The sequence below is a fragment of the Canis aureus genome, chromosome 24 (genome assembly GCF_053574225.1).
Source record: "Canis aureus isolate CA01 chromosome 24, VMU_Caureus_v.1.0, whole genome shotgun sequence".
NCBI classification, from domain to species: Eukaryota; Metazoa; Chordata; class Mammalia; order Carnivora; family Canidae; genus Canis; species Canis aureus.
Genome location: NC_135634.1, coordinates 14,267,671 through 14,291,430, shown reverse-complemented (window position 1 = coordinate 14,291,430; position 23,760 = coordinate 14,267,671). Strand labels below are relative to the sequence as shown.

The 23,760-nt window shown below is 35.9% G+C and overlaps 1 protein-coding gene and 1 pseudogene across 6 annotated transcripts in view; both read right to left on the bottom strand.

Annotated features, from left to right (window-relative positions):
- Positions 1-23,760, bottom strand: part of LOC144295812 (phospholipid-transporting ATPase IB-like) — a 177,972-nt gene that overhangs the window by 92,189 nt on the left and 62,023 nt on the right. For all 6 annotated transcript variants that reach the window (XM_077868330.1, XM_077868334.1, XM_077868331.1 and 3 more), the window contains 3 exons: positions 22,438-22,522; positions 20,576-20,715; positions 924-1,062 (listed from right to left, as the gene is read on the bottom strand). In XM_077868330.1, the coding sequence (XP_077724456.1) occupies positions 924-1,062; positions 20,576-20,715; positions 22,438-22,522 (364 nt within the window). The remainder of the gene's footprint in view (positions 1-923; positions 1,063-20,575; positions 20,716-22,437; positions 22,523-23,760) is intronic.
- Positions 14,796-17,300, bottom strand: LOC144295811 (trifunctional enzyme subunit alpha, mitochondrial-like; annotated as a pseudogene).

Below are 23,760 nucleotides of genomic sequence, written 5' to 3'. Positions count from 1 at the left end.
TCTTTCCACTTGGGTGTCAGGTTCAAAAGTCATCGTCTTAACAGGTGTTCTATTTGATTACCTTGTCTACTTCTTGCTATGTCTTACTGTGTTTTTATTCTTAGCACTGACTGCAATATTACAAAACACAGTGATTGGCTTATTAATTTTATCTTTTCCACATGGATATAAATTTCATGAGGACAGAGATTACTCAAGTTTTCATTCCCAGCTCCTAGATTTTCCTGGTACCTGGCAAGTATTCATTCAATATTTATTAAGTGAATGAAAGTAAACTAAATAGGTGGTGACATTTAAAGGGGGTGTCTGGTGCATCATTTTATCATATACATTAATCTAACTGGAGCTGCTACCATGATGATTATTAAGAAAATAATAATTTCAATTCCTTCTCACTACCAAAATTTGAATATTTGCAGCTAACAACTGATTTTCAACTCTTATTCTGCACATCTCAACCCTAAGATACAATCATACAGTAAAGTTACAGGGGAAAAAAGCCAAAAAAAAAAAAAACCCAAAAAAAAAACAAACCAAAAAGTGACACTGGAGCTTGGAAAAAAACAGCCAAATATTCTCACTAATAATCAAAATTTTTATGAATAAACACATATAATACAAAGATAAGTATATATGTTATAGGGGAAAATATGCCCTACCTTCTTCAAAGGAAAGCAACAAGAAACTACATATTACTCATGTAAGCATTCTCCAGTTTCTATTTCAACAATGTGAAGGAGACAGAACTGTTTGCTTTGCTTAGTTTGTTCAATTTTCCTGCCATGTAATGGCAAGATTCCATTGCACTCCGTTTTGCCAAAGACATATGAAACAATTACTTGAAGGAAGCTCAATAATTCCATCTTGATACTAGGATATATATACCTGTCCAATCAGATTTTCTAAAACTTTGTATCAATTACCTATGTTAATTGCAGTTTCTTGTTTATCTCCTGTCAAGACCCATATTCTTATGTTTGCTTTCAGTAAAGTCACTATCGTTTCTGGAACACGTGCTTGAAGACGATCTTCAATGGCTGTGGCTCCAAGCAGCAGAAATTTCTAGATATTTTTTTGAAAAAGATATTTTTAATACTAGTTAAGATTAAAAAATATTTTAGCATGGAATAAATAGGGCAAATTTTGACAAATGATATGTGGTCTACTTCTTATGTGAAGTCCCATACATGTTACCCACACACACATTTTTTTCCTAGTCTCTTCCATTGGTCTATTTGTCCCTATTCTGCTACAACATGAAGCAGTATAACATGACAGAGTAGACTCATGGGAGCACCTAGGTGGCTCAGTTTAGCGTCTGCCTTTGGCCTGGGTCATGATCTCAGGGTCCTGGGATCCAGCCCCACATCAGGCTCCCTGCTCAGTGGGAGCCTACTTCTCCAATGGCCTCTATCTCTCCTCCCCACTTGTGCTCTCTCTCTCTCAAATAAATAAAACCTTAAAAAGAAAAAGAATAATGTCTAACAGATTATAATTAGACAATTAGGTCTAGAGAGGTAAGCCTCTTTCCTTTATTAGTCTTCAAAAAGTATCATAATTCTCTGCCTCCTTCTACTTCTGTATGAATTTTGAAACAAACTGCTCAAGTTCTATAAAAATCCTGTTGGGAATTATATGTATCTCCAAATTATTTCCTGTATTACATTGAATTTAAAAATGACTTTGGAGAGAATTGCCACATTTATTATACTGGGGTTTTCTATATACTGTATAAACCTATGCATTTATATAAGTCCTTACAAAAAAATTCATATTCTCTCCATAAGCTTCTTAGCACCAGAAAGTTTATAGTTTTTGTTCCTATTTTAAATTATTTCCCTATCACTATAGATATTCCAGCAGAAGCTCTATGGTAGATAAAGAAGTGTATATAAAGCATAATTTGTTTCCCAGAAGCCAACACAAACTAAAGGTTCAAGGGTTTTTTACATTGCTATTTGTCATTAAAAATGAAATTAAGAAATAAAACAAGCTGATTCTGTGCTGATAATTAGAATTGAAATAATTTGAGATACTATCATATATAAACTATAAATTAAATTTTAAAATAACCATAAAATTTTTAGTCTTCCCAATGACCAACTGAATTTTTAAGTGATAAATATCCAAGTATACCAATCCTATTAGATATTTTTTAATTTTATTATTCTATTTGGGGCCATTTCTACTATAACACTTCCAAGTTATTTCTGTATTAAAACTTTAGATTTTAATGTAAAATTTTCCATAGCTAGCAAAAAAGTATTTTTAGTAATGATTTATGTTTCCATGTATGAAATATGGATTTTTAAAAGAATGCTTTAAACATTTTCATGATAAAAATACATGGCTAATTAGGAATAAAAGGGACCCCCTTCCTGATTATGTTGGAGGGGGAAGCAAACATTTTGAGATACTCCCAGATTATCCTGCTCTCTTCACAAAGGCCTTTACTCAAAGGAAACTATCTTATCAGAGGCTTATCACCTTGGGCTTACCAGAGCCTTCCAAGCTAATGTAGGGGAAATACTCATCTCTAGCACCTTCTAGTTTTTGATGTGGGGGAAGAGAAATAACATAACTCAGGTTCACAGAAGTCTGAGATCTAATCATAATACTACAAAATAATTCTCCTCTCCTTCACCTTACCACATCACTGTCTCTTTCATGAATATGTGGGACTGCCAATGAAAGAAGTGTAAGACTCAGACTCTATTTAAGAAGGAGTCTCTAGGGAAACCTAAAGACAGCAGGAGGATGAAAACAAGGACACTGGATACAAATTTAACCTCTACTACCACAGCTCCAACAAACAGTAAACAGACTATTTCTAGTCAGAGAAACATGAAACTTCACCCAAAAGCCCTATTTGCCTCATTCCTTTTACCCAATACATCATGTGTGGCTTTCAACAAAAAAATAACAGGGCAGCTCAAGACAAAAAATCACAGTCTGAACAGACAGAGCAAGTGTCAGAACCAGACTTAGATAGGACAGATATTTGGAAATTACCAGACTAGAAATTTGAAATAACTATGATTAATATACTAAGGACTCTAATGGTAAAAGTGAACAACATGCAAGAACAGATGGATAATATAAGCAGAAAGATAAAAATGCTAATAAAAAAAATCTAAAGTAAATGTTAGCAATAAAAAAAACACTGTATCATAAATAAGGAATGCCTCTGATGGACTCATCAGTTGCCTGAACAACTGTAAGGAAATAGTAGACATGAATATTTGTCAATAAAAACTTCCCAAACTGAAAAACAAAGAGATAAAAGAATGAAAAAATAAAATAAAATGCCAAGAACTGTGGGGCAGAGCAGCCCTGGTGGCTCAACGGTTTAGAACCACCTTCAGCCCGGAATCAAGACCGGGATCAAGGGATCCCGAGACCCGGGATCAAGTACCACGTCAGGCTTCCTGCATGGAGCCTGCTTCTCCCTCTGCCTATGCCTCTGCCTCTCTCTCTCTCTCTCTCTCTCTGTATGTGTGTGTGTGTGTCTCACAAATAAATAATAAAAACAAAATCTTAAAAAAAAAAAAAGAACTGTGGGGCAATTATAAGAGGTATAACATATATGTAACGGGAATACCAGAAGTAGAAGAAAGAGAGAAAGGAACAGAAAATCCTTGAAATAATTATTGGTGAGAATTTTCCAAAATTAATGACATATATAAATCCTTAGACCCAGACCTCAGAGAACACCAATTATGGTAAATACTAAAAATTGGCATCTACATATTTCATGTGCAAACTGTTTTCCAAAGAAAATCTTGAAAGAAGCCAGAGAAGGGGGGAAAAAACAAGCCTTACCTATACAGGAACAAGAATAGTGACTACATTGGACTTCTCTTTCAAAACAAGAGTGGAGTAAAATACTTAAAGTGTTAAAAGGAAAAATACACCAAGCTAGAACTTGTGTCCAGTGAAATTATTCAAGTGTAAAAGAGAAATATATACTTTCTCAGACAAACAAAAATTGAAGAAATTTGTTGCTCACACACCTGCTTTGCAAGAAATGTTAAAAACTCTCCAGGGAGGGATCCCTGGATGGCGCAGCGGTTTAGCACCTGCCTTTGGCCCAGGGCACGATCCTGGAGACCCGGGATCGAATCCCACGTCGGGCTCCCGGTGCATGGAGCCTGCTTCTCCCTCTGCCTATGTCTCTGCCTCTCTCTCTCTCTCTCTCTCTCTCTCTCTCTCTGTGTGTGTGTGTGACTATCATAAATAAATAAAAATTAAAAAAAAAAACTCTCCAGGGAGAAGTAAAATAATGTAGGTCAAAAATTCAGATATTCATAAAGAAAGCCATAACATCAAAGAGGGAATTGGTAAAGATTAAGTAATATCCTTTTTTTCTTATTGGCTTAACATATATGGTTTCAAATATAATGTAACAATGTATTAGGTGATTAGGGTTATGAACAAATGCAATGTATGAAAGCAATATAAGAGATAGGAGGGAGGAATTGGATAAACTATCATAAGGTACCTGCCCTTCCCATGACATGGTATAGTATTATGTAAAAGTGGACAATTTAGTTGTAAAAGTAAATTGTGAACTCTAAGCCAACCATTAAAAACATTTAAAAAATATATAATTGAAATGCTAAGAAAGGAGAGAAAGTAGATCATTAAAACCAGAGAAGGCAAAAAAAAAAAAAAAGTGAAGACAAAGAAAGAGTAAGAAAGTATTATAAATAGAAAATAGTTATGAATATGAAATATATTAACTAGTAATCACTGTAAAAATGTATGGCCTAAATATACTAATTAAAAGACAGAACTGTGTGAGTAGATTTAAAAAAAAGACTGTTCTCTGTAAGAAATGCACATTAAACATGAAGAGACAAATAGATTAATAATAAAGGGATGGAGAAAGATACACTATACTAACACTAATAAAAGAAGCTGAAGGAGCTATATTAATTTCAGACAAAGCTGACTTCAGAATAGAAAAATTGTCAGGAATAAAAAGAGGCACGGCCTAATAATAAAGGAGTCAGTTCTCTAAGAAGACATAGTAATCCTCAGTGCACCTAACAACAGAGCATCAAAGTATATTAGACAAGAACTCATGGAACAGCAAAGAGATGAATGTACTCTTATAGGTGAAGACTCCAATACCTCTCTGTCAATAATCAACAGATCCAACAGACATAATCTGTAAGGATATAATTGAACAGATCAGAGCCATCAATTCATTACATGTAATTGACATTAAGAGAATGTTTGTTCAACAGCAGAATACACTTTTAACTCAAGCTCACATGAGACACCAAGATAGACCACGTTCTAGGCCATAAAGCACACATTAGCAAGTTTTTTGAAAAATAGAATTGATCAAAGTATGCTATCAGGTCACAATGGAATTAAACTAGAAATCAATAATAGAAAGATAGCTGAAAGAGTCCCAAAATATCTGGAGATTAAGCAAAACTATTTCTAAATAACACATAAGTCAAAGATGAAGTCTCCAAAGAAATTAAAAAATATGAACTAAAATAAAATTAGAATGCAATTTATCAAAATTTGTGGGAACCTAACACTCATTAAGTTTTAAAGTTCCTAAAAAAAAAAAAAAAAAAAACCCTCAGGAAACCTAGAACAGGGGGAGACTTCCTCAACTTGATAAATAACACTTACTAAAAAACCTATACCTAATATACTTAATGGTGAGAAACTAGATGCTTTTCCTCCTTAAGACAGGGAACAAGAAAAGGATGTCCTTCTTAACACTCCAATTCAACATCATACTGGAAGTTCTAGCTAGTATGATAAAATAAGGAAATAAAAGGTAAAAGGATTGGGAAGGAAGAAAAATGACTTTGTTTGCAGATGACATGATTGTTTATGTAGAAAATTCTAAAGAATTAAATGTAACAAGTGATTATAGCAATGTTATAGGATATGTGGTTAATATACAAACATCAATGAACAATTGGAATTTGAAATTAAAAACAATACAATTTACTTTAGCATCCAAAGGGGGTTTATAAGTATAAATCTAACAAAATATTTACAAGTTATATATGAAGACAACTACAAAACTCTGATGAAAGAAATCAAGAGGACCTAAATGAATGGGAAGATACATCATGTTCATAGATAAGAAGACTTAGTATTATTACGATGTCAGTCCATATCAGTCTTAACAATCACAGAAAGTTATTTTGTGGATATCAACAAACTGATTCTAAAGTTTTTATTGAAAGTTAAAAGACTCAGTTTAGCCAAGACAATACTGAAGAAAAGAACAAAACCAGGCAACTGATATTACCCAACTTCAAGAGTTACTATAAAATAATAGTAATCAAAATACTGTAGTATTGGTGAAAGTATAGACAAATAGGTCATTAGAACCTAAAATAGAAAATCCAGACAGAAATAGACCTCTACAAATATAACCAATCTTTGACAAAGGAGCAAAGGCAAGTCAAGGGAAAAAATAGCTGAGCATGGAAAAAACAGCTGGGCATGCACATTTAAAATATAAAATTAATCCAGGAGAGTCCAAGATGGTGGAGGAGTAGGAAACCTTAGTTTCACCTGGTCCCAGGAATTCAGCTAGACAGCTATTAAATCATTCTGAACGCTTGTGAACTCAACCAAAGATCTGAGAAAAGAATAGCTACAACACTACAAATAGAAAAGCAACCACTTTCTGCAAGTTACATTCTACCCATTCATTGTATTTAGTTTTACTTTTGTATATATATAAGCTCTTCTTTCTTTATAATTTTGGGATGTCGTTTCTTCTAACAGACCAAATATACCCAGAATATAGTGTATGGCTCTGTTCTCTTCACCTGTCTGATCATATTCACTTTCTTTTCTTCTTCCCCCCCCTTTTTTTTTTGTTTTTTTTTCTATTTTGTTAAAATCTTTTTAAATTTTCATCTTATTACATTCTAGCCTTTCAATGTATTTAATTTTATTTTTGTATATTATATTTTTTTTTCTTTCTTTATAATTCTGAGATGTAGTTTCTTCTAACAAACTGACCAAAATACACTCAGAATATGGTATTGCTCTGTTCTGTCCACCTGTCTAGTTACATTTCTTCTCTCTTTTTTATTGTCTTTCAATTTTCATTTTTACAGTTACATTCTATCCTTTCATTATATTTAATTTTTTATATATATCTAAGTTTTTCTTTTGTTACAATTTTGGGATCTAGTTTTCTAACAAACAGGCCAAAATACACCCAGGATCCAGTGTATTGCTCTAATCTGTTCACATGTCTGATATTCTTTTTTGTTTGTTTGTTTCAGGTCTCTTCTAATTTGTTTAGTGTATATTTCTCTGGGGTCATTGTTGCCATCTTAGTAGTTTATCGTCTCATTCATATATTCTTCTCTGAACAGAAAGACAAGATGGAAAAATTCACCTCCAAAAAGAGAACAGGAGGTACTGACTGCCAGGGACCTAATCAGTATGGACATAAGTAAGATATCAGAACTAGAATTCAGAATAATGACTATAAAGATATTAGCTAGGCTTGAAAAAAGCATAGAAGACACTAGAGAATCCCTTTCTGGAGAATTAAAAGAACTAAAATCTAATCAAATGGAAATCAAAAAGGCCATTAATGAGATGCAACAAAAAATGGAGGCTCTAACTGCTAGGATAAATGAGGCAAAAGAGAGAGTTAGTGATATAGAAGACAATATGATAGAGAATAAAGAAGCTGAGAAAAAGAGAGATAACTACTGGATCACAAGGGGAGAATTCAAGAGATAAGTGATACCATTAAGCAAAACAATATTAGAATAATTGGGATCCCAGAAAAAGAGGAAAGAGAGGGGCATAAGGTATGTTGGAGCAAATTATAGCAGAGAACTTCCCTAATCTGGGGAAGGAAACAGTTATCCTAGTCTAGGAGGCACAGAGAAGCACCCCTTAAAATCATTAAGAATGGATCAATAGCCCAATATATAATAGTGAAACTTGCAAATCTCAGAGACAAAGAGAAAATCCTGAAAGCATCTCAGGACCAGAGATCCACAACCCAAGTGAGTAGAAACATTAGACTGGCAGCAGATGTATCCACAGAGACCTGGCAGGGCAGAAAGAATTGGCATGATATATTCAGGGTGCTAAATGAGAAAAATATGCAGCCAAGAATACTTTTCCAACTAGCATGTCACTCATAATAGAAGGAGAGATAAAAATATCCAAGAACAAACAGAAACTAAAAGAATTCTTAATCACTAAACAAGCCCTGCAAGAAATATTAAAAGAGACACTTTAAGTGAAGAGGGAGCCCAAAAGTAGCATAGACTAGAAATGAACAAAGACAATATATAGAAACAGTGATTTTACAGAAAATACAATGGCATAAAATTTGTATCTTTCAATAGTTACTCTGAATATTAATGGGCTAAATGCCCCAATCAAAAGACATAGATTATCAGACTGGATTTAAAAAAGCAAGAACTATTGATATGCTGTCTGCAAGAGATTCATTTTATATCCAAAGACACTTCCAGATTTAAAGTGAGGGGGTGGAAAGCCATTTATCATGCTAATAGACATCAAAAGAAATCTGGGGTAGCAATCCTTATATCAGACAAATTAGATTTTAAACCAAAGACTGTAATAAGAAATGAGGAAAGACACTATATCATAATTAAAGGGTCTATCCAACAAGATCTAACAATGGTAAATATTTATACCTCTAACATGGGAGCAGCCAATTATATAAGCCAATTAATAACAAAATTAAAAAAACTTTGATAATAATGCAATAATAGTAGGGGACTTTAATACCCCCCAGTCACAGCAATGGACAGATCATCTAAGTAGAAGATTAATGAGAAAACAAGGGCTTTGAATGACCAGATAGACTTTACAGATATATTCAGAATATTCTATCCTAAAGCAAAAAAAATACACATTCTTCTCAAGTGCACATGGAACATTCTCCAGAATAGATCACACATTGGGACATACATCAGGTCTCAACTGGTACCAAAAGATGGAGATCATTCCCAGCATATTTTCAGACCACAGTGCTTTGAAACTTGAACTCAGTAAAAAGAGGAAATTTGGAAAGAACCCAAATACATGGAGGCTAAAGTGCATCCTACTAAACAATGAATGGGTCAACAAGGAAATCAAAAAGAAATTTTAAAAAATTCATGGAAACAAATGGAAATGAAAACATAACTGTTCAAAATCTTTGGGATGCAGCAAAGGCAGTCCTAAGAGGGAAGTATATAGCAATATATAAGCCTTTCTCAAGAAATAAGAAAGGTCTCAAATACAAAACCTAACCTTACACCTAAAGAAGCTGGAGAAAGAACAGCAAATAAAGCCTAAACCCAGCAGGAAAAGAGAAATTATAGAGATTAGAGCAGAAACCAATGAAATAGAAACCAAAAGAACAGTAGAACAGATCAACGAAACTAAGATAATTAATAAGGTTGATAAATCCCTGGCCAGATTTATCAAAAAGAAAAGAGAAAGGACCCAAATAAATAAAATCATGAATGAAATAGTAGAGATTACCACCAACACCAAAGAAATATAAACAATTATAAGAACATATTATGAACAACTATATGCCAACAAATTAGGTGATCTGGAAGAAATGGATGCATTCCTAGAGATGTATAAGCTACCAAACTGGAAACGGGAAGAAATAGAAAATCTGAACAGACCTATAACAAGCAAGGAAAGTGAATCAATAATCAAAAATCACCCAAAAAACAAGAATCCAGGGCCAGATGGCTTCCCAGGGGAATTCTATATATATATTTATATATATAAAATTTTTTTTAATTGGAGTTCAATTTGCCAAAATATAGCATAACACCCAGTGCTCATCCCATCAAGTGCTCCCCTCAGTACCCGTCACCCAGTCACCCCAACCCCCCACCCATCTCCCTTTCAACCACCCCTTGTTTGTTTCCCAGAGTTATCTACCAAATATTTAAAGAAGAATTAATATCTATTTTTCTGAAGCTGCTTCAAAAAATAGGAATGGAAGGAAAACTTCCAAACTCTTTTTATGAGGCCAGTATTACCTTGATCCCAAAACCAAAGACCCCAGCACAAAAAAAGAATTACAGACCAATATCTCTGATGAACATGGATGCAAAAATTCCCACCAAAATACTAGCTAATAGGATCCAACAGTACATTAAAAGGATTATTCACCATGACCAAGTGGGATTTATTCCTGGGCTGCAAAGGCTGTTCAACATTCACAAATCAATCAATGTGATACACTACATTAATAAAACAAAAGACAAAAACCATATGATCCTCTCAATCAATAGATGCAGGAAAAGCATTTGACAAAGTATAGCATCCTTTCTTGATTAAAACACTTCACAATGCAGGAATACAGGGAACATATCTCAATATCACAAAAGCCATCTAGAAAAAGCCTACAGCAAATGTCATTCTCAATGGGGAAAACTGAGTTTTTCCCCTAAGGTTAGGAACGTGGCAGGGATGTCCATTACCACCACTGTTGTTCAGCATAGTACTAGAAGTCCTAGCCTCAGCAATCAGACAACAAAAAAGAAATAAAAGGCATCTGAATCAGCAAAAAAGAAGTCAAATTCTCACTCTTTGCAGAGAACACTGATACCCTATGTGGAAAACCCAAAAAGACCCCACCTCAAAATTGCTAGAACTCATACAGGAATTCAGCAAAGTGGCAGGATATAAAAATCAATGCAAGAAATCAGTTGAATATCTATACACAAAGAATGAGACAGAAGAAAGAGAAATTAAGGAGTCAATCCTGTTTACAGCAAAACCCATAAGATACCTAGGAATAAACCTAACCAAAGAGGTAAAGGATCTGTACTCAGAAAACTATAGAACACTCATGAAAGAAATTAAGGAAGACACAAAGAAATGGTAAAATATTCTATGCTCATAGACTGGAAGAACAAATATTGTTAAAATGTCTATGCTACCTAAAGTAATCTATACATTCAATGCAATCCCTATCAAAATACCATCAACTTATTTCACATAGTTGGAACAAATAATCTTAAAATTTGCGTGGAACCAGAAAAGATCCCAAGTAGCCAAAGGAATGTTGGAAAAGAAAACCAATGCTGTTGGCATCATAATTCCAGACTTCAAGCTCTATTACAAACCATAATCATCAAGACAGTACGGTACTGGTACAAAAACAGACACATAGATCAATGGAACAGAACAGAGAACCCAGAAATGGATGCTCAACTTTATGGTCAACTAATCTTCAACAAAGTAGGAAGGAGTATCTAATGAAAAAAAAGATAGTCTCTTCAACAAATGGTGGTGTGAAAATTGGACAGCCATATGCAGAAGAATGAAACTGGACCATTTCCTCACCCTGTACACAAAAATAGACTCAAAATGGATGAAAGACCTATGTGAGACAGAAATCCATCAAAATTCTGGAGGAGAACCTAGGCAGGAACCTTTGTGACCTCAGCCACAGCAGCTTCTTATTAGTTATGTCTTCAAAGGCAAGGGAAACAAAGGCAAAAATGAACTATTGGGACTTCATCAAGATAAAAAGCTTTTGCACAGCAAAGGAACAGTTGAAAAAACCAAAGGACAACTTATGGAATGGGAGAAAACATTTACAAATGACATATCAGAAAAAGGGCTTGTATCCAAAATCTATAAAGAACTGATCAAACTCACCACCCAAAAGATATGAACAGACATTTCTCCAAAAAACCCATACAAATGGCCAACAGACATGTGAAATAAAGCTCCACATCACTCGGCATCCGGGAAATACAAATCAAAACCACAATGAGATACTACCTCCACCAGCGAGAATGGCAAAAACTAACAAGACGGGAAACAATAGATGTTGTTGAGGATTTGGAGAAAGAGGAACCCTCTACACTGCTGGTGGGAATACAAGCTGGCGTAACCACTCTGGAAAACAGTTTCCTCAAAAAGTTGAAAATAGAGCTACCCTATGACCTAGTAATTGCACTACTGGGTATTTACCTCAAAGCTACAAATGTAGTGATCCAAAGGGGCACTTGCACCCCACTGTTTATAGCAATAATGTCCACAAGAGCCAAATTATGCAAAGAGCCTAGATGTCTATTAACAGATGAATGGATAAAGAAGAGATGGTATATATATATACATATATATATATATATATGTATATATATATACACACACACACACACACACACACACACAATGGAATACTACTCAGACATCAAAAACTGAAATCTTGCCATTTGCAATGATATGAATGGAACTGAAGGATATTATGCTAAATAAAATAAGTCAATCAGATAAAAGCAATTATCATATGATCTCTCATGTGGAATTTAAGAAACAAAACAGGATCATAGGGGAAGAGAGGAAAAAATAAAACAAGACAAAATTAAAGAGGGAGACAAACCATGAGAGACTCTTAAGTATAGGAAAAAAGCTAAAAAAAAAAAAAAAAAGGAAAAAAGCTGAGGGTCACTGGAGGGGAGGGAGATGGAAGGATGGGGTTACTGGGGATGGACATTAAAGAGGACATGTGATGTAATGAGCACTGGGTATTATATAAGACTGATGAGTCACTAAACTCTACCTCTGAAACCAATAATATTTATTTTAATTAGTTGAATTTAAATTTAAAAATAAAATAAAATAAAATGAATCCAGATACCTGAATATAAAATGCAAAACTATAAAACTATGAGAAGATAAGAAAATCTAGGTAACTTTGGGTTTGTTGGTTATTTCTTAGATACCAAAAGCATGAACCATGAAAGAAAAAAATTGATATTTAGACTTCATTAAAATTAGAAACATGTTCTGTGAAAAATACTGTGAAGTTAATAAGAAGACAAGCTACAAACAAGGAGAAAATAGTTTCAAAACACATATCTGGCAAAGGACTTATAACCAAATATACAAGGAACACTTAAAACTCAACAGTAAGAAAATAAAACAACCTGATTTTAAAAATGGGCAAAAGGTCTAAGCAGACACCTCACCAAAGAAGATATACACATGTCACCAAGCATATGAAAAGATCATATGTCATCAGAGAAATGCACACTAAAACAACAGTGAGATACTACATGTGCCTATTAGGATGTCCAAAATCCAAAACACTGATAGCACCAAATGCTGGCAAGGGATGTGGAGAAACAAGCACTCTTACTCATGGCTTGTGGGAATGAACACCCATTTTGGAAAACAGTCCAGCAGTTTCTTATAAAGCTAAACATGTTTTACCACATGCTTAGGCAATTATGCTTCTTCATATTTACCCTAATGAGTTGAAGACTTATGTCCACAAAATAAATATAGACTTGAATATTTATAGCAGCTTTTTTCAGAATCACCAGAACTTGGAAGCAACCAAGATGCCTTTCAATAGGTGAATGAATAAACAGACAATAAAATATTATTTGAAAAATATTTAAAAAGAAATGAGCTCCAAGTCATTAAAAGACATGAAGGAATTTAAATGCATATTCCTAAGCAAAAGTAGCCAATCTGAAAAGGCTACATACTTAAGATTACAACTCTATGACATGCTGGAAAAGGCGAAACTATAGAGACAGTGCAAAAAAATCAGTGGTTGCCAGTGATCAGTTCAGGAGGAAAGAGAGAATAAATAGGTGAACACAGGAGATTTTGAGGGCAGTGAAACTATTCTATATGGTACTGTAGTAGTGGAGAGTGACATGCATTTGTCAAAGCCCATAGGACTGTACAATAGTGAACTTTAATGTAAACCATAGATAGTTTAGCTAATAATAATATATCGATATTGGTTCATTAATTGTAACAACAATTAATTGTAACAATTTGGCATTGAAAAGGAATGAAATACTGATACATGCTATAATATAGTTGAATCCTGAAAATGTTAAGCTAAGTAAAAGAAGCAAATCATTAAAGACCACATATTTTATGATTTTTGTTTACATGAAATATCCAGAGGGAGTGAATCTATAGACACTAAAAGTAAATATTAAATTAGTGGCTGCATTGGGCTGGGGGAGAGAGTAGAAGGGTAAAGAAGGGTAACAAAGAGTGAATTCTAATGGATATGGGACTTGCGGAGGGGGGGGGGCGTTGTTGAAGATTTGTGTTCTTGTGGTAATGGTCTCATAATTCTGTGAATAATCTAAAAACTGTAGATTATATACTTTAAATGGGGGGAATTGTATGGTATCTGAATTATATCTCTGTAAAACTGTTGTACTTAAAAAAAAAAAAAAAAGACAAGGAATGCTTCAAAGTCTAATTCAATCAGCCAATATGTCAAAATCATATTTTACCAACAGAGTGACAACATTAAAGTTGTCACTGGCAACATTAAAATTAATTACTTTAGCAGTTATGGTCTATTGATACAAATATAGACATTGTCTTTCTTACTCTTACCCAAGAGGAAAGAAATTTATTTATTTATTTATTTATTTTTGAGGCTGAAAAGTATTTGGTTTTTATTGTTATGTATTTGACTGGGTGAAGGAACTGCCTTCGTCACCACTGGCCCTAGAGGAGCAGGCAGCAAGATGGTTCTGGAGATACTGCCAATTTGGGTGTCAGGACTTACAGGTTCATGAGCACAGTGGTTCTTCCTTCTATTGAAGTGCAAACTAATTCACAGCCAGACTTCAGCAGAAGGGAGCAACTGTCATAGCTGAAGGCACTTTAATCAGGGTGCACACCCAATGCCAGAGTTTGTTTTCCTTCTGGTTACTCTGACAAATCTAAATGCCACTCTGCTGGAGAACCAGCACCACAGGCAGCTGGGTTAGTGTGTTAGTCTAGTGAGCAAGGTGAGGGCCTGCTCACTAGTAGAACTTCTTGTTAGCACTGTTCGCGTGGTCAATGAGCAGCTGGCATGGGGTGAACTGTTTTCCATAGGCAGCCTTATACTTCCTGAGCCGGTCCACTATCTTCTGAGCACCATACAGATCCACAAAGCAGAAGGGCCCACCCTCTAAGACATGGGGGAAAGCCAAGTCCAAACACTGCTCTGATGTCTCCCTCTGTGGGTGTGGCCAAGATCCCTTCCTACAGGCACATGATGGCCTCATTCACAAATCTTGTCACCAGGTGGTACTGGATGTCTTCATCCAAGGAGACGCCATACTTAGGGCGCACCTTCAGACTTGCCAAAATACCATCCATGTCAGAATTCACATTCTTAGTCTTCACACCCTCCTGGTAGATGTAAAAGCCCTTCCCAGATTTGTGACGCAGGAAATCCCTGGACACCATCTCCTTCAGCAGTTCTATGTTTCCACCTTCAAACCGTTCCCCAAAGGCTTTGCCCAGATCTTCTGATACATATTTTGCTACATCCACACCAACTTCATTGACCAGTGTGGCAGCACCCACAGGAAAGCCAAAGCTTGTGGTAAGGGAATCCAGCTTCTTAGGCTCAACTCCTTCCTGGAGGATTCTGAGGACTTCAGACATCATGGGTGCAAGGCACCTGGTGGTGTAAAAGCCAGGTCCATCTTTCACCACAGTGATGACCTTCCCCTGCTTGAGCCCAACAGCTACCACTGAAGCAGTGGTGTTCTTAGACGTTTTATCTGTTGTAATAATCTCCAGCAGCAGCATCTTGTCCACAGGAGAGAAGTAGTGCATGCCAATCACCTTCTCAGATCTTTTGCTGGCAGCAGTAATTTCATTGATTGGGAGAGTAGATGTGTTACTGGCAAAGACAGTGATCTGGAATCACCACCTCTACTTCTTTTAACACTCTATGCTTAAGACTCAGGTCCTCAAAAACAGCTTCAATCACCATGTCAGCCTTTTCAAAACCCTGGTAATCAAGCTGCCTAGTCAAGTTGCTAAAAATGGAGTCCCTTTCAAATGATGTTAGAGCTTTCTTCTTCACTGTATCATTCAATCCTTTGAACACCTGCTGCTGTCTTCAGCCCAGCCCAGTTGGCATAGCATCTTTAAGTATGGTCTTCAGGCCCTTATCCACGGAGACCTGGGCAACACCAGCTCCCATCAGCCCTGCATCAAGAATGGCTAGGTCCGGGATCCCTGGGTGGCGCAGCGGTTTGGCGCCTGCCTTTGGCCCAGGGCGCGATCCTGGAGACCCAGGATCGAATCCCACATCAGGATCCCGGTGCATGGAGCCTGCTTCTCCCTCTGCCTGTGTCTCTGCCTCTCTCTCTCTCTCTCTGTGACTATCATAAATAAATAAAAATTAAAAAAAAAAAAAATTTAAGAATGGCTAGGTCCTTTACTTCTTTCTGCAGAGCTCCAAATTTATTCTTCTTACACAGGACCTGACCGTGATAGTCCCATCAACACCTTTGATTCTTTGGTCATTGCAAGCTCTCCAAATTTCTGAGATTCAGAGAGATAGCCAGCATCGTTCCCTTGCTCAATTCCAATCTTCACCACATCGATTATTTTCAGAGGTGCAGGATAAAGGCCTTTGGTCTGTTTTCATACTTTTTCTTCCACCTTTTTGTAAACCTATTGTCTGACAAATGGAATACTCAGGGCATATGATGTCAATTTTTTTACTAATCCCTTGTTTCTTTTTATAGAGATTTTCTTATCAGATAGTCCTTTGGCAAAATTAACTGCAACTTCTTCTGAGTATTCAATTGTCCATCCCTCTGGAGGTTTTAATCCTGGTCTCAGGAGTTCCACTAATTGGTCAACCAGATCCATTTTCTTTGCTCTGTCTGCAGTCAACATCATGTCAAAAGCAGAAGGCAGACCCACCATTTTGGGCAGCCTTTGTGTGCCTCATGCTCCTGCTAAGATCTCCAGCAAGACTTCAGGGGCACCTAATACTGTTTTTCTATCTTTGGTTGCTATTCTATATTGGCAGGAAATGGCAAGCTCAAGTCCTCCTCCTAAACAGGCTCCACTGATGGCAGCCACAATAGGCTTTGTGGACTTCTCAGGTTTCTCAAACATTCTCTGTCCTTCCTGTGATATTTGTGTTATCTCTTCATGGGTCTTACAAGAAGCTAACATGTTGATGTCAGCACCTGCAATAAAGCAGCCTGGCTTCATAGAGATAAGGACAGCACTTCTGATTTTATCACTAGCCCAGATTTCATTCATTACTTCCACGAATTCTGTTTAGTTCTTTATTCAGTGTATTTACCTTTGAATTGGGCGAGTTAATTCGAACAACCACCACAAAGTTAATATGGGTTATTGACTCCATAGTTAATATGGGTTCTAGATCACAGAGCAGAGGACCCTGTAAAGTTGCAGCATACATAACCTGGGCAGCGGAACATCCGGGAGGCAGTGGTGCAGCTGAGGCTGCCTATAGCTCAGGAGGGCACCATCTTGAGCTGAAGAGGACGAAAGCGTCAAGAAATTTAAATCTTATAAGTGTCCAAAGGAAAAATACTCAGGAGGCAAAGAAGTGCAACTAGTCTCAAGAGCTAGGAAGATCAGAAAATAACTCCCTATAACTGAAAACAATGAGGATCATAATAATGTACATGGAATTAACCATAAGAATCAATTTCATCAATTTTCATCAATTTCACCCTGATAAGTCTTTGGTGCCAGATTCCAACACTTACCTAAAAATCTGCAGAGAATAGCCATATAACTGTAACTAACGCAAGATCAGAACTGTGGAAATTAACACAAGTCATAAGGCAGAAGATTAGATGCTCTGGTGGCTAATAAAAAATAAGAAAAATGACAATTGAAGGACAAGTTTTTCTAGATGGCATACAGTTGTTGCAAGCCCAGAGTACTAGAACTGATGACATAGATTTCGAAAGAAATTAGAAAGAAAGAGAAGAAAGAAAGAAAGAAAGAAAGAAAGAAAGAAAGAAAGAAAGAAAGAAAGATAGATCAAGAATAAAAATTCTTTTAGGCCATTACATCTTGAAAGATCTATCTTTTTTAAAAAATCCAATTTTCTCTGATCAAAATCTATGTACACTTGACAATCCTCTCATGAGTCATTTGCTCTCCTAATGTGTCCATTTTTCATGAAGTACCCTTCAGTGGGCGACCTAGTTCCCAAGACAGGTCTCTCTGGACAGAGATGTAATGAAGAACAAGGTCTAGTCCCCAGTCCCCCAGAAGTTTGGTCCATGTTACTCAATCCCCAGGAGCTCATTGCTCCTGGGTGAACTGGAAAACATCCTGTGTGCAAAAGGGAAGGGATGATAGTAAAACACAAATGAATACATTTGACAATTTTCACTGTGATTTTAGCATCTCAGAGCCTGTCATTTGTATAAGTGACTCAGGCTAAAGAGATATCCCAGTCATACTAAACACAGACATTGAGTATTCTGACTCTTGTACTTTTTAGCCTCAGTCGTGGAGAGAAAATTCAGTGTTTTCTTAAAGAGTATGACATTGTTTTGTTAAAGTCTCTAAAACTGATTAGATCTCCATTCAGACCTTCCAAGCACTGCATGCTACTCATTGCTAGCTCTGAGTATACAGACAATCTTTAAAATGTAATATGACACTCACCTAGGTCAAAAACCACCAAGATCAGAAAGGAAAAACTGGGCCATTTATTACTGCCCTTTGAAGTTTAAAGAAAAGAATAAAAGCAGTTAACACCAAGCCCTACCAATTATACATAGTTATCTACCTTACTGGGAAAGCAGAGAAACTTAAAATATTCAACTCCCAATATTTCATTCGTTTATTCAACTAATATTCGTTGAATACTGACTACGTGCCATTCACTGTGTAGTGTGCACTGTGTACACTGGAGACTAGCATTCAACTGATGAATGAACCAGTCAACATAAGGCCATGACACTCACCACCCATCTCACATACCTGGCCAAGGCAAACTTACTTATTCTTTTTCTTTTCCTCTGACTTCCTTACTCTTTGACTTTGTTACCATGACTTCCAGGTTAAAACTTAAAATTAAAATATAAAATATATCAGTTTAATTGAAAAAGAATTGTACAATCTTTCAAGTTCAAGAAGCCAATTTTCCATTTTTTTTTAAAGATTTTATTTATGAGAGACAGAGTGCATGTGGCATAGGGTTGGGGGCAGGGGAGACCAGGGGGAAGGGTACAATCAGGCTTGCCACTGAGCATGGAGCCTTATGTGGAGCTCGATCTCAGGACCCTGAGATCATTACCTGAGCTGAAACCAAGAGTCAGAATCTTAACCCACTGAGCCACCCAGGCGCTCCTAGAGGTCAATTTTCAATTGCCCAGATTTCTTCCTAGTATGGGAGAGCAATAGACAACCTGGTGGGAACATAAGGAATAGGAGGGTTACATAAATCGGTTAGTCTCTTCATGTGCTGTGTCAACAGATGCTGAATAATTATCCACGAGGGCTGCTGCAGCACATTCATGCACTTGGTGTGAAGCAAGGTTAGGTTCCTAATTTTTCAATACATGACTTTGAAAAGAAGATGGACCCAATGATGTAAAAAAAAAAAATCCTCCAGTCTAAATCTGTTCTGGCTCCTGCAGGAACGAAATGCGGAGTTCATGGAACCCAATGACAAAAGAACTCAAGCCAAGAAACTAAGATAGCAATTGGTTCAGGAGCTACAGAGCCTGAGGCCCCAACAAGCAAATTCACAATGACCCTCTGGTGACACTCAGGAGTCCAAGGTGCATGAGATCCCTCTGAACAGTAACCACCAAAGAATAGCACAATAGAAGTGTACTCTTCCATGTAATAGAATACCATGGATTAATCTAAGAAAATAACAGAAGAATAATCAGTGCTATGGAAAAATATTTCCAGTTTATTACGTGAAAAATCTCATGATTTGAGCAATATTTTTAAAAGATTTTATTTATTTATTCATGAGAGAAACAGAGAGAGAGGCAGAGACATAGGCAGAAGGAGACTTGATCCCAGGACCTCAGGATCACATCCTGAGCCAAAGGCAGACAACCACTGAGCCACCAAGGCGTCCCTGAACTACATTTTTTGGGGAAAATTTGACAGAGATTTTGGATGGGGGAGATCTTTACATTTAACTTCTATGGGAAAAATTCATGTATGTGTATTAAAAACCTACAGTGGAATACTACATATGTGAAGAAAGACATTGGAGGATTATACACCAGAACTTAGTCATTAGCCCAACATTAAAGATGATTATTATACTATTTAGCTTAATTTTCTGTGATAAACATGTATTTCTTTTAGATGGGAAAAATTATAAAAAGGTGTAACAAAATTGAAGGGATTAGGATATAATTCAGAAATGAAAGAAATACTTCGAATATTTTAAAAGATGTATTTTATAAATTTTCAGTATAAGACAGATTTATTCTTTTTTAAAGATTTTCTTTTGTCAAGATTATTTATTTCTTTTACAGAGAGAGCAGCACAGGCAGGGGGAGCAGCAGAGGGAGAGGGAGAAGCAGGTTCCCCGTTGAGCAAGGAGCTCAATGTGGGGCTGGATCTCAGGTCATGACCTGAGCCATAGGCAGCCACTTAACCAATGAGCCACTCAGATGCCCCAAATTTATACTTCTGAAGGAAAAAAATATTTAACTGAGTTTTTATAATTTCATCAGGATATGAAAACACTAGTAAGTCTATATTTTCACATATTTCACTGGGCAAGTAGAGTACATATCAGGTATGTTACCTTTTCAATTTTATCATAACATTCTTCCAAACTTTGCATCCTGTCTTGTATAACTGAACTAGCTTTTTTATACTCTGTCAACCACTGCTGATATTCTTCCTCAGTTAAATCTGTATAGGCAACACAGAGAGTTCTCAGCCCTGTAAGAGAGAATGAAATTATAAACAGATCAAGCCACCAACAATCAGGGAGATCGGGGAGGAGTACAGAAATCGAAAACAAAATCCAAAAGTATTTTAGAGGTCATGGGAACTCCTTCACATGGCCTTACCTGATCTGTCCCTGGCTACCTTGCTGATCTTATTTCCTCCTCTCCTCATTGCCTATGGTCCTATCCCTGCTGATCCTCTCACTTCTGGACACTTGAACTTGTTCCACCCTTGACCTGGAATACCCTCCCCAAGAGAGCCATGTGGTTCTCTTTCCCTTCCTTCAGTCTCTACCTAACTCACCCTATAGAGATAGCACCCCACACTCTGTTCCACGGACCCTGTGTAATTTTTTTCCATAGCACTTACCACCCCCTGACATTATCTATTGGCTAATTCCTTCAGGGGATGAGCTATGTTTTGTTCACTTCTGTACTGGAAGCTTAGAACAGTGCACAGAATTCAATAAATAATTAGTAACTATTTGTTGAAGGAAGGAAAGAATGAATGTGGCTCTAGTTTTCCAATTTCAAAGGAAGCCAAATAATTGTTAAAATAACAGAAAATTAATCTGGATCTCATTTTGCAAAGAAACGATTTTAGAAATCATATGGTACTTTAATATTTTAGGCTGACTCCTACAAAACATTCAGATAGTTGAGGATCCCCTAGAAATTAACTCTCCACAGATAAGCTATAGAAGTTGTTATCCTGTTTTGAGCTCCATTATAATACAGTTCCTATATGCTTCTACCTGTTTTAACCTGCCTATATCTCACATATTTTAAGATGGCAGCAAAAGGCCCAAAGTGTAACCTTGCAAAATATCGACACTTTCAGGCAAGACACACATAACTATAGGAAGCAGTAGTTTATAAATAGAAGGACAAAGTGAGATACAGCTTCCAGGTATTATTAGCTTTACTTTTACATTAGCTTTTTTACTTTTACTTTACTATTACACCTCACTTCTTCAAAAGTTCTGTAAACCTTTTAGTGAGTATTGTTCTTATTCAAAACTCACTCATGGAATTTTATTTCTTGAGAGATAGATGACAAGTCAAAATCAGGAGGATAATAAGAGAATGGCAGGAAAACATCAACTGTCAGGTTTCTGAGTTATATAAACAAAGTAATTAACTTCGAAATATATAACAGGTCATTTCCATTATGGGCCAAGTTCCTAGTACAACAAATAGAGATGACAGAGGTCTTTGAATACACTGCTTTTGGAGTAAAGGAAGAACTGCACAGTAAAAATGTATTTTTCAGTGTTTGCTCATAAACATAAAACACTGGTGGAGAGAGGAAGAAAGGAAAAATAATATCTCAACAGGGTTTGTTTGAAGAACTATTTTTTTTAATTTTTATTTATTTATGATAGTCACAGAGAGAGAGAGAGAGAGAGAGAGAGAGAGAGGCAGAGACACAGGCAGAGGGAGAAGCAGGCTCCATGCACCAGGAGCTCGACGTGGGATTCGATCCCGGGTCTCCAGGACCGCGCTCTGGGCCAAAGGCAGGCGCCAAACCACTGCGCCACCCAGGGATCCCCGAACTATTTATTTTTAAGCAGACAGAAGGCATTACAAAGTCACATATAGAAATGGGTTCCCACATATGGGCCATGCATCAGTGGCATGCGTTCAGGTTTAATTTCAATATTTAAGAACAGCATTTGAAAAGGAAACAAGATTCTGAACTATTGTCATTTACCTCCTTTGGCAAAATGTTCCAGATGGGTTAATGTCTCCTTCATAAAGAGAGAATCTTCTGAAAGTCTCTCATAAATCACTGTATCCTATCAAAAAAAAAAAAAATTATCATGACCAACATCTTACCTAAGCCTGAAAATCTAACTTCTAAATACTGTGTTATAATTTTATATTTATATCTAACACATGTGAAGGAACACAAGCAGCCCCACAGAAGGCTTAATTCCAAAAATGATACATTACATACAGAGCAACAGAGATAACAGATTTCTCACTGAGACAATCAAAATAAGCCAGTAAAGCACAATCTCTAGAGAACTGAAAGAAAAAATTGTCAACCTAGCATCCTATATTGAGCAAAAATTTATTTCAAAATGAAGGTGAGAGAAAATAAAGATGAAATAAAAATCTTTTCAGACATGAACATATCACCAACAGATCCATGCTATATGATATGGTAAAGGGAATCTATCAGACAGATTATAGTTAATGGAAATATGAGTCTGAAGAGCCCTGAAAAATGATAATGAGTAGTCTGTGTAGTGTGTGAATGAATGTGGCTCTCTCTATATGTGTGTATATATATATATATATAATATTTTTCTTATATATTTTATTTAAAATAAATTATTTTTATTTTATATACTTATATAAACATATATATTTATATTTTATTTAATATAAATTTAATATTAAATATTAAAATATATATAATTGCTTGAACAGTGTGAAGTTGATAACATTTGTAAAATTAAAATGTCTGACGAGAATGCAAAGATGGGGAAGAGAGAGATTGAAGTTCAGAATTATAATTCTTATATTACACATGAAATAATATATTATCACTTGAAAATAGAATGTAATAAATTGAAAATGTCTATTATAAGACCTAAAACAACCACTAAATTTTTTTTATAAAGGAAATAAATTGGAATTAAAAATACTCAAGTAATTATTGGAATAAAGAAAAAAAGAACTGGGACACATAGAAAATAAATGGCAAGATGATGTATTTAAACTAGCTATATCCATAAGCACACAGGTAAATGGTCTAAACATGTAGTTAAAAGGGAGAGATTTCCAGGATAAGTATGAAGTGCATGAACCAACTACATGCCCTCTAGAAATCACACTTTAAATATACAGACACAAATGGATTAAAAAGAAAGAAAAAGATACTCCCTACCAACACTAATCAAAAGAAACGTGGAATGGCTATATTATAATGACAATAGAGATTTCAGAGTAAAGAAAATTGCCAGGGATAAGGAAAATCATTTTGCAATGACAAAAGGGTTGATTTATCAAGAGGAATTAGCAATTC